General features: G+C 36.4%; 1 protein-coding gene across 1 annotated transcript; it reads left to right on the forward strand.

Annotated features, from left to right (window-relative positions):
- Positions 1-3,357: 3,357 nt before the first annotated feature.
- LOC118279803 (uncharacterized) lies at positions 3,358-10,149 on the forward strand. Its single transcript, XM_035599588.2, has 3 exons — positions 3,358-3,519; positions 4,161-4,549; positions 7,494-10,149. The coding sequence occupies exons 2-3, from the start codon at positions 4,171-4,173 to the stop codon at positions 7,586-7,588; spliced, it is 474 nt and encodes a 157-aa protein (XP_035455481.1). The 5' UTR covers positions 3,358-3,519; positions 4,161-4,170; the 3' UTR covers positions 7,589-10,149.
- Positions 10,150-12,990: the final 2,841 nt, after the last annotated feature.

Raw genomic sequence — 12,990 nt, forward strand, 5'->3', positions numbered from 1 at the left:
CTTTTATTTGCGCGCGGTGTTCTGTTTTTCTTTTTTGGTTGAGTGAATTATAGTGTTATGTATAATTCGTAATTTAATTGGTAAAAGAAGTAAATAATGCATTGTTAAAGACTGTGAAAGTGAAGTTTGTTTTGTCAGTGTTTATTTTGTTGTTGGTCTATGTAGATTCAAGGTTACATAGTCACAGGAGTTGCAGTTGTTCAAATAAAAAACTATTTGTGACGTGAACCGATCTGAAAATAGTCTGTTATCTCAAGTGATACGTTATTCTTAAATTTCTTTATAAATATGTATAGAGATTAGAGAGTCAATTTTTTCAGTGTATTTTAAAACATCTTTAAATAATAACAACAGTTTTTGCTATTAGACCTACTATCACCCTTACCGCTATTTCATAGTACTCGTAAAATGGTGAAAAGTGGATATTACATTGTATACATAATTATTATGTGCACTTCTGAATACCCATGCTATTTTTTGGCACGAATGGACCGGCCTCACCGGAGTGATACCACGGCCTTACAGAAAACCGACGTGAAACAACGCTTACGTTGTGTGAGTGAGGTTACTGGAGGCCCAATTATCCCCCCTACCCTTCCCAATCTTCGTAGGCCGCGATTCTCCAACAACTCTTAAATTCCTAACCCCCAAAAAGGCCGCCAACGCACTTGTTACGCCTCTGGTGTTTCGGGTGTTCATAGGCGATGGCGATTGATTACCATCAGGTGGTTCAGGCTGCTCCTTTGCCGGCTTATACCATAAAAAACATAACCCTCCTTCTGGCGCAGTCGGGTAAAAATACCCATAATTAAAAAGTCTAACATTATGTTATGTTATATCATTATGTAAACGATAACCGGTTCGGAGCTCATAGGAACCCAATTTGTTATCAGTGATAAGACTTGTATTATCTACAAACCAAACCCACGACTTAATTTTTGTTGGATTTAGGATTACTTTCATTGATTGGAGCATTTAAAATATTTACTTGTTACCTACTTAAAAGGTCGTTGCTACTTGTAGTACCTAAATATTATATAATTTATATATAAAATTAATTACTAGAAACGTCGTTTATAAAATGGTAATAAGTGCAACAGCTGAGAACAGGTTCGAAGTTTTTTTTATGGTATTAGTCTGTAAACGAGCTGACGGAACGGCTGACGTTGTTTCACGTTGGTTTTCTGTGAGGCCGTGGTATCACTCCGGTCGAGGTGTCTAAACAATCTTAGAAAGTACATATTACTCGGAAAAAATCACATAGTTATTTGCTGTTGATAGGTTTCGAAACCACACCCGCATGCATGAGGATCGGGCGTTTTAAACCTCCTGGTCGCCATGACATTTCTGGTGATCATTATTTTTATGTTTTCCTCCAAAATATTAGAAAAAAAAACAACTTTTGTTTAAATTTCAAAAGTGTGGCAAACTTCGTACCGTCTCAATAATTTTTTTCTCACTTTTTAAACCTTCCCTGGACTTCGACAAATAATTCAAGACCAAAATTAGCCAAAACGGTCCAGCCGTTTTCGAGTTTTAGCGAGACTAACAAACAGCAATTCATTTATCAATATAAGATGAAGTAATAATCACGTATACTAGTTGATGTTCTATTGTAGCCTATTATTATTGGATGTCTGTTATTATCCTTCCCCGATAAATGGACTATCCAATACAAAAACAATTATCCAATTCGGACCAGTAATTCCGGAGATTAGCGCGTTGAAACAAACAAACTCTTCAGCTTTATATATTGACTAGCTACTTCTGCGCGGTTTCACCCGCTCTGCTTATCTCCTATTGGTCATAGCGTGATGTTTTATAGCCTATAGCCTTCCTCGATAAATGCACTATCCAACACAAAAATAATTATTTAATTTGGACCAGTAGTTCCGGAGATTAGCGCGTTGAAACAAACAAACTCTTCAGCTTTATATATCGATATAGGTTTTATTATGATATTTGTCAAGGTCATACGATATTAGCTATTCATAAACAAATTTTTAATGAAAAAAAACTTGATTCTCTGCATACATTAATAGTTTATTTTTAAATCGATTGGCTGTAGAACTAATTTAGTTTTAATAGCTTTCTTTTTTGTTTAAAATTATTTTAATTAAAATGGATTTGTCACAACGTCTCACGCCTTTTATCCCCGAAGAGGTAAGCAGAGGTGCACATTACGGCATGTAATGCCGCTATACAATGGACAATGTATACTTACCCACTTTTTACCATTTATGTCATGTAATAATCGAATGGTCGCAAGTCAGACTGCTGAGTAAAGGGTGTCAGGTTCGATTACCGGGTTGGGCCAAGTATTACTGGGCTTTTTTTGAAAATTTCTCAGTAACACGGAGTCTTATATTGTGCCCAGTATATGGCAATAGGCTCACCCCCTATAATATGGGACTTTACAAATGGTGAAATGTGGTTGTCCCTACATTTTATAATGGCATTTGCGTAATGTGCACTTCTGCCTACCCCTTCTGGGAGAAAAGGCGTGAGGATACGATGATGACTAATCTACTAATGTGCCTTCTTGATCAATAGAGCATTATATTATGTATTAATGATAAACAAACAACAATGTAACGCCTATCTATTTATCTACTTTTCTCACATGTAGGTCACCTCTCTAATAATCTCTCTCTCTACATATTATATACTTACTATATAGTATATTATTATATTACATTGTACATAATATAAACAAAGATAAAAGTATGTCATGACAAATATATTATGTCATAATCATAGGTATACATCTATTTTTACATAAAAATTATGTATCGTGAAAAAATTGATTGAAATAAAGAACGATAGTTCGAAAAATACCCATGACCTATTATAGCGAGTCTGTATGGTGTTTTGTAATAGGTTTGTGATAAGGAATTTGTTAGATAGGATTAAAAAGATAACTGACAAGGTGTATTTTTTACGCCTGTAGTTAGTATAAAGAAAAAAATAAGCTTCGCAAATAATTAATAAGCGTTTATACCAATCTTCTGCCTCCTTACCTATCTTCCCAATCCCCGATTCTCCAAAAACCCTTAAAGGCCGGCAACACACTTATAACGCCTCTGGTGTTTATTGTGGCCATGGGCGGCGGCTTACCATCAGGTGATCGATTATCGGCTTATACCATAAAAAAATCAATTTATTCACAGTTCTTCTGTCCTAAAACTTTACTTTTATACATAGAGAAAAAAATCTAAATAACTAACTAAAGTAATCCTCAGTCTTCAAACTATCTCCATACCAAATCGCATCACAATCAACCCAGCAGTTTTAACGAAAAAGCCTAAAAAACAAACATACGAATATCGCTTAATCTTGCTCAGTAGCAAAAACACGTTCGTAGGTAAAACGCTTGTTACCATTTACCGTAAAGTTTCGAAATTTCTGATACCATTATCACAACGAAAAGATAAATAATTTTCCAATTATATTTGTCCACGTAGTAGTGATAAATCTTAATGCTTTGATACAGTTTATCTATAGGAGTCAGACCAAACGGTGAGTGTCTACTGTCTTTACTTTAAACGCTAAATTAATACGATTTTTAAGTCTATTTTTTGAGGATTCTGGTCTAAGGAACCTGGTGGTCTCGCATGGTCTTGTAATTGTTAAAGTTTTGGACATTTTCTGTTGTCTTTCAATTATTTTTAGTTTACACTTGGAACTGATAACATAACTATCCAAATAGTATGTTATTGTAATGTTTTTTTTCCAAAACATCTTTTGCGATTTCAAAATTTTATCAATACGGTGGATAACTAGTAAATAATATGACTTATATTTTATTATATTCTGTGAGAATACGATAAATAATTAATACTTTCCTGGGCCCAAAATAAAAATCAAAATATAGACCTTATTTAATATTATTTAACTTCGAATTCAACCAATTTATAAACAACTTCAAAGGCCATTTTCACTATAAACTAAATTCTCCAAAGAAATCCTTTCGCTCCACAAAGAGATTGACCCCAAAACCGTCCACTAACCAGACCGATGCGCCAGAATTCTCAAAATAAACCTACGAACATAGTATTTTTGGCCGTCAATATCAGAGCGCAGTCGCTCTTAATGCATCTCTCTATTATCTAAGATGCACCAGTTATAACCATTAAAAAAACACCCAAAATTCGCACCAGGGACCGCAAAATGGCAGAGCAAGAAGACTTAGAACCGCAAGACCCGGGAATGTCCATCAGTAAAATGATTGGTGAAAAGCTAACCGAATCGATACAAAACATGGATGTCTTCACCACGCTACAGAAAATGGTATCCATGGAACCTGGTGATGAAGAGTCCCAAGGCATACAGAATCAGCTAAAAGGGGTTTTGGAAAAGTTCAGAGATATGAATCCGGAAGAAAAGAGGGAGTTTGCCAAGAAGATTAAAGATGGACTTGCAAGCAAATTGAGTATGCGGTTGAAAGATAATGCCATGTTGGCTAATGTTGAGGATGCCATCAGGAGTGCTGTGATGACGAAGCTGTATATGGTTGCTGCTGCTGTTCTCATCTTTATACTAGTGCTAGGTATGTTTGGTATAACAAGTTGTAGTGAAAAAGTGGTGGCAATATGGCAGTGTTTAGTTTTGATGGTGATTAACCCCTGGTATGCACTGATCAGTGCGAGACACAATGTGTATTATACTGTTGTCTCATATAGCTGCAGACAAAAGGTTAATGTGTTGTTTTTGTTTGTGATGCTATTTGAAAAAAAAATTGACACTTGATCAAATTATTCGATGGGTTTTTGGTGTGATTTAATGTGTGGTTTAGGCAGTTATAATAAAATTGTCGTATAGATTAAAGACATAGAATAGACCCAGCTTACTACTTTGATAGCCGTCTGTGCACGCTGCTCATGATGAAGAGTCCCTCTGTGACTCGAAACTAGTAGAACTTTTCTCCATTAATGTACGTGAGTAAATCGTGATGTTTTGATAATTTTGTACGCCTCAGGATAGTTGTTAGAAAAATAATGTGATATAGAATTTCAATTCTACACAATTTATTCTAAGTTGCAGACGGGTATTCCGAGGCTCCGGCTCGAAAAGCAAGAGTAGGAACGGGGTGGTTTTTAGTCAGTAAGAGTCTGATACACCCTCTCGCCTCACCCAAGGCGAGCAGAAGTTTTTGGATGATTTTCCCTCCTTAATGAAAGTACAATTTATTCTACATTTGATTAAATAAAATAGATGTCTTGTTTTTGGAGAAGAATTTGATTAAATTGTGATGATTTGGAGATAGTTTGAAGACTGACGATAACAATGGCTATTTAGATTACAATTGATTTCACTTGAAACTTAAAGTTATCAATGACGTTGTTCATTAACAATTACGATGTGTGGTATGTATGTAACTGTGCTACGAAGATGTAATAGTAAGGCTGTGAAACTATGTGTCTGTTTCCTTTAATACTAAGCTATGTAACTGTGCGAGAAAGATGCGTAGCGCGAGTATCTATAGTAGAGAAACCATCCATAGCACACATCCATAGCACGCGTCTTTCTCTAAAAACGTAGCTTAGCTGAATCTGTTTCCACGAGTGCTAAGCAATGTGTACCAATGAATATGATTGGTGAAAACCAAACGCATCCACAGCACTATAGCATAACACATCTCTGGTAAAAAAACAACCTTATAAAATTAACGTAATTGCTATTGGTTATAGACGTATCAATTTATTTATTCTACTCATTAAAACCCACGTAATATATTAGAACAACTGTGTTGATCATCAAATAAGTTTTTAATGAAATAGTTTCGATAATAGCCTCTAGGGAAACGTAGTTTTATCATGTTAGATATAACAGATAGATATCTTAATTCCTAATTACTAGACTTATCGTATTTTGACACAGATTCTCCTACTAATTAAGTAGGTAACATTGAAATTCATGGGTTTTCTTCTATGGACTAAATCTGAATTGTGTTTTATATGATGTTAATAGTTGGATGTTTTACACCGCTGGACAAAGGCATCTTTCAACACGGAGAACGTTTGAGCGTTAATCACCACCCTTGCTCAATGCGAGTTGACAATTTCAGACTTATAAGGTTTCCTTACCATGTTTTCCTTCTCCGTTTGTCAATGGGTTCCAAATAATCTTAAAAAGTACAGTACACAGATACTAAGTCTTTGACCGCCAATAGAAAATTATTGAAGGGAAATCCTCCGCTAACGTCGTCGGTTACCGGTGACAACTACGGCGTTCAATGTGTTAAACAACCCTTAAATTCCTTACCTCCATAAGGCCGGCAACGCCTTTGGTGATCCAGTGAATTAGTGTTTGCGTAGATTTATCGGCTTTTCGAAGGTTTATTTATTTTATTTACTAAGTATATATGTATTTAGTGTTATTATTGCCAATGCGATTGTCGTTTAATTGTAGCTATTTGTAGCAGGTTCGCTAACTTAATGTTCGATGAAACCGTGTTACAAAAAAAGAGTGTTAGGCAGTTGTCCCACCGGCAACGATGAACGAGTAACGAGTAGAGCTAGAACTAGTGAAACGAAACAAAACAAAACAAAATAGTGAAGCGAGCACTCGCCGGCAGTGTGAACAGTCAGCGATCAACTATTTGTATATGCATCTCTTTTGTTTACACGGAAAGTATATCTATTGTACGTTTCTTGAGCGAGAAAATAGCCGATAGTTAATCGTTCACTCGCCGTTGGTGGGACAACTGCCTAATTTATAATTTTAACTTGTCTGACTTTGGCTTCTAATTAAAACGTTTTTTTTTATTGATAAAATAAACCGTATTTTGACTTAATATCGCCTACCATAATTTATTATTATTAACTAAATGAAATAATGATTTTATTTTTTGTAAATAGTTATAATGATTTGGTTATACAAAGAGAAACTTATGTCCTTAATACATTTACTTAAGATTGATATAATAGCAGCGAGAGTATTAATTGTTTATAAAAAAATCCTCATGATACCTGAGTTTGCAACAAATTGGCGACTTTAGATCGCCAATGTACCCAGGTTGCTTCCAATCGGGCGATCTGTAAGCCATTAGGGACCTAGGTTCGAGTTTGTTTCTATGAAATAAAACTTGTAATCCATAAAATACTGTTTTAAAGTAAGCGTCCACAAGTCTGCATCGTACGCATCGCATATAGGCATTGCCGATGATGCGGTCCGTACGATGCGGATCAGTGGACGCAGTTGTATGAGTTTCTATACAAGACAAACTAAAATCCGTTGCGTGCGATGCGTACGATGCGGGCATGTGGACGCTTACCTTAAAGTCCCACAAAAAAACTTTAATTGGCAAACCAGCTAACTCCTTATGAGCTAATTTTTCAGAAGACATTTAAAACTCTATCATATTATTTGTTCCAGACGATGTTAACAAAAAAAAATTTACGAAATGTGGAGTTAACTGGTTTACCAATGAAGGTATAGTAAATAAAAGTAAGTATGTTATATTAATCAAAAATATTTCTCTTAAATTCCAGTATTCTTCGGCTACAAACTATACAAATCTATAAAGGAAAAGGAAAAGAAGCGAGAGGAAAAGAAAAAAGCTAAGCAAATGAAGAAAAAGAAGTGATTCGGACACGCACACGGAGTGAGGCTTACTAAGCGTTGTGTTAGGAAAATTATGTAAAGACACACCCTTTAATTTATTAATCTTCTGTCATACAAACTTCTATTTTAATCCACCCGGTTAGTTATTCAAGCGACGTTCCGATACGACCTTCAAGAAAAGAGCTTAATACTCCTATTTAAAAGGCCGGCAACGCACCTGTGACTCCTCTGGTGTTGCGGGTGTCCATGGGCGGCGGTGATCGCTTACCATCAGGTGACTCGTCTGCTCCCTTGCCACCTATTCCATAAAAACCTAATTGTCGTTAAGTCTATCATACATAGCTTAGGGGTTAATCAAATTTTAAAAGAGATCGGTGTTATTGAAGATTTTGTCAGATTTAAAAAATCTCATTCTTAATATGGAGTCGCTAATTCTGCGTGGTATATGGCAATAGGCTCACCCCCTATTACATGGGACTTATTACACAAATGGTGAATAGTGGGTGTACATTGTATATCTTTGTCTACGACATCGGGGATTAAAGGTTGACATTTTGTTATTGACATGTTGTTATAAAAACACTTTTCTTTTATCTTTTGTCTTTTATTATATTTCTTCTTTATAATAATCTTCTTTATTATTCTGCTGAGCGATTATTTTAGTCTTTAAATTGTTTTCTATACGTGTCGCGTTGTAATTGAAGATTTACGTGTGTAATAAACATAATAATTAATATATACCAATTTAAAGTAGTTGCAGACATAATAATATATTTACGGTAATACTATTATCAATAATTAATTATTATGTTATCGGCTTACTCACGTAACTGATTGACGAGAAACTTCCTAGTTTCAAGCCATGCTTTTTTTAAAGGAAAGCATCCAATTACTTCTCTCGTCTTGGGCGAGGCGTGAGGGAGTGTCTGTCTCTTACTGACTAAAAACCACCCCGTTCCTACTCCTGCTTTTCGAGCCGGAGCCCCGGTAAACACGCTAGGTAGTCTGCAGCTCCATTCAACTCATGCTAGAGCCTCATATTCATGAGCAGCATTTCGCGACACACGACGCGGCGATGTAGAGAGAGAGTAGTAGAGTCGTGTGAATATGAGCCTCTAGCTAGACTTGAAAACTAGTAGAGTTCCTCGTCAAACAGTTACGTGCGTAAGTCGATAACATAATAGTTAATTTAGTATGTCTCACGCAAGTTATAATAATGTTATCAATATCCCAATTTTAATAATATTTCCGTGTTTTTAATACATAATATGCATCATATATAATCGTAAACCGTAGTTACTTGATAATCTTGATATGTTATCAGTAGGTAATTTATCTTAAATGTTAGTAAAAACGTGAATTTAAAAAAATACGTAATTTTCCAAACGCAACTCTTGACGACTGATTAAAAAATATTTAAGATTAAAACCTTTTTTATTTATTAATTCCTGTTGTATTAGTGTTTGGGTATGGTAACACCGATTATTGTGAGCTAGCAACCCTGGTTTTTCGCACAAATATGAATAGTAATGTTTTTGTGTCATGATGAGTGTTTTGGTCTATTTTTTTGACCTGAAAATGGCCTAATATGACCATATTATGACCATGTTGTAACATACGGGATATTTATTAACCAAATTGCCAAAATGAAAATGCTCAAAATAATTTTTAAAGCTGTGGGTTGCAAGCAAAAAATGTAGGAATTTTAATATTGCAATATGACAATTTGTATGTATACTTATCGATGCCAATATAAAAGTCTATGTGGGGATCGATTTTGATTCCTATTTCCTTAGCTTACGGGTGATTTTTGAAGCTTATATGTATTTTAAAAACAAAATATCTTCCTGCAGTTTTCATTTGTCTTGTTGCTAAGGTAATAAGAGTCAAAATCGATTGGATTTTCTGTATTGTAAGCTATTACAGAGCAAAAAGGAGGTTTGTAAGTCGTTCCATGTATTTTTAAAACCTTTTGAAAATCGATGACATACATTTTATTATTTAGGCAGTTGTCCCACCGGCAACGATGAACGAGTAACGAGTAGAGCTAGAACTAGAAACGAGTGAAAACGAGTGAAAACAAAAACAAACAAGTGAAGCGAGCACTCGCCGGCAGTGTGAACAGTCAGCGATCAACTATTTGTATTGTACGTTTCTTGAGCGAGAAAATAGCCGATAGTTAGTCGTTCACTCGCCGTTGGTGGGACAACTGCCTTAGTTTGACAAAGCTAATATCTATTCGACAAATAGAGAACAGCGCCATCTAGTGTGAAAAAACTGTAATTATCTCTATTTAAAATATTCATTGATATAAGCCCCACATAGATTGTATTTTAATGTATGTAGTTTTGAAAACACACAATGTAAGAGCGTGGGTTATTATAATATATATATTTATTTTATGTTTTAAATGCATTTTTTATATATATTTAAGGACTTTGGAACATTCCACAGAAATTCTTGTACAATGTTAATTAATATTATTATTATTTTTTACGAAAAAAAGTTGTTGATTTGTCAATTAATTATGATTTTAATATTCGCTGATCTTCTGTTGAATACAGTTAATTTTTTACATGTGTACTTTGGCGTTTTATTTTTGAACCTTCGTCTCTGCTTACCCCATCACCTAGTCTAGTAGTCGCAAGTGTGACAGTCTAACAATGGGTTCGATTCCCGGTTAAAGCAGTGTTGTTGGGTATTTAAATAATTCTTAGCACGGAGCCTGGTATTGAGTGGGAGGAGCTTAGCGGTGCACGAATTGACCAATCACTATGCTCGAAATCTTTTCCATTGAAGCGGAGCGGAGATTTGGAGCATAGTGATTGGTCAATTCGTGCACCGCTAAGCTTTTCTCCGCCCGCTCCGCGTCAGTGGAACCGCACCCTAAAAGTGGGTTCACCTCTGATCTCCTGATCGATTTCGATCACGGTGGCCAGTCTGTCTAACTAGACTAGCCCAATACGCAAGAGATATTATAGTGCACAAGTGTGTGCGCATACACAGGTGCACTCTCTGTTCCTTTTCACTCTCTGAACCCGATGAGACGGCAGACCGACACGACCAGAGGGCACAGGACTTTGAGGGACAGGATTAACGGTGACATGTGCTTTCCAAAGCACGGAGTGAAATAAAAAATAACAAAAGTAAAATGTTTATTTCATCAACTATTATCTACGTAAATGTAACTATAATAGGAAATACCGCCGAATTTCCAGACTAACGGACTAATAAAAGTAATTTTTCTCAGAAAATGCCATTACAACTTTTTGACTGGCGCGGCAATCGAAGCCGGGACACCTTACATAGCACCCATTATTTATTAAGACTCACAACATTATCGATAAAAAGGGGATGCTTCAGGATTAGTTACTTTTAGGGGGTTTATTATGAGGGACTATCCAGCCCTTTTAGAGACCAGATGGTACAACTGCCAGCAGTATCGTCGCGCAGAGCTAAGTCTTCTCAGACTTTTTTTAAAGTGGCTAAATTATCCAAAGACTTCTCTCGCCTTAGGCGAGGCGAGAGGAAGCGTCAGACTCTTACTGACTAAAAACCCCGTTCCTACTCCTGCTTTTCAAGTCGGAGCCTCGGTAAACCCGCTAGGCAGTCCGCAGCTCCGGATTAGGCATTAACTCTAGGTAATGGGCTGTAGTCAGTCTTCCCAGGCTACCGCTCCAAAGTGGTCCACGTGGTCCCTCCCAGGGATGGACAGGTGACCCTCCAGGTAAATGGGTTGTGGGTTCCACTTTCCAAAATGTTCCATTCATCAATCAATTAAAAGATATCTACACTGAAGTACAGTGTAGGGTTTTTCTATACTTAATAGGATTGCGTTTGGCTACCGTTTCGCCTGGTGGTGAGCGATGATGTGGCCGATGATGGAGCACGCCTACCTATGAGCAATCTGTTCACTCGGGACTTGAAGACACCTAAGTTTTTGCAGAAAACAGACCCCGGCAAGGAGTACCATTCCAATTACCGAGGGGGGTTTCGAAATTTTGGCTAATTTTTGAACTCCAGAAGATTTATTTAATAAGATAGGGAAAAAATATTTTATTGGTTTTTTTATATTTTGATGTTTTGGTTAGTCTTTTACGGTGACAGCAGAGACACTTGTCACCATCTCTGCTCGTCCTGCCGGCTTTGCAAAAGAACGGGCCGACTGACGTTTGACAAACCGGGTAGCTATGTGAAGATTATGGCGAATCCTTGGACCTGATTTAATGAACTATTATATATTCAGCTCTATCCAATGAAACAAGATTAAGGGTGCTTCCACCAATCATGTTCATTGGTACACATATCTTAGCACTGGTGGAAACGGACTCAACTAAGCTGTTTTGTATATGGAAAAATGCGTGTTATGGATGGCTTCCCTACTATCGATACATCGCATACTCGAGGAGCTTCGCATCTTACTCGTACAGCTACATACTTTAGTATCAGTGGAAACAAGTCACATAGTTTCACAGCTTAGCTATTACATCTTCGTATTATATCTACATAGCATATATCTGGTGGAAAAGCACTCTTACGGTGGCAACAAAGTTAAATACGTAATTTGTCACCATCCCTGCTCGTCTCGCGGGTATCGCAAGAGACTGAAAACGGCCTGATGAATGCACTATCAAATTCAGCTCAATCCATATGTAAGTAAGTACTACTAAAATAAAACAACCACATTATTCAAGGAATGTATTTATTTGGTATCCATTTATGTTAAAACAATCAGATCTCACACATTATTACTTTGTGCAAACATTTTACAGACTAGAGGGAAGTAACATGAACATTTTTTATGCATTCATCTATTTCATTACTTACTAGTGGTCCGAGATCCCAGAGCTGTCAGACATATCTTATTTTTACAAGCATTTAACCTTCGGCTTACAGTAGTCTTGTATATACTTTTTAATGCCTTAATGTTTGTAAAGCTTGCCGAGTGACACCTGCGCAGGTACCAGGTGAGAAAGGTAACTAAAAATTAAACTCACTTAACGTAAATTTTTGTCTGATTTTTATATATGTTTTGTAGAATATAATTACTTTGAAATCATTTTAAAAAAATCAGACACTTTCCATGGACCAAAACTTTTATCAGACGGCTTAAAGCTCTAAAAAATAGTGCGCCTTACAAAATTGTAATAGCAATAAGGTTAAATGCTTGTAAAAATAAGATATGTCTGACAGCTCTGGGATCTCGCTCTATAGCGACCCGCTCAGCTTCGCATGGGTGCAATGGTGATATATTATGCATTTATTATACACCCGAAACACCAGAGGTGTTACAAGTGCGTTGCCGGCCTTTTGAGGGTTAGGAATTTAAGGGTTGTTGGGGAATCATGGATTTGGAAGGCTCAATTACCACCATTGGGCCTTCGGTAACCTCACTCACACAACGCAAGTGTTGTTTCACGTCGG

This window comes from Spodoptera frugiperda, chromosome 22 (assembly GCF_023101765.2).
Source record: "Spodoptera frugiperda isolate SF20-4 chromosome 22, AGI-APGP_CSIRO_Sfru_2.0, whole genome shotgun sequence".
NCBI lineage: Eukaryota > Metazoa > Arthropoda > Insecta > Lepidoptera > Noctuidae > Spodoptera > Spodoptera frugiperda.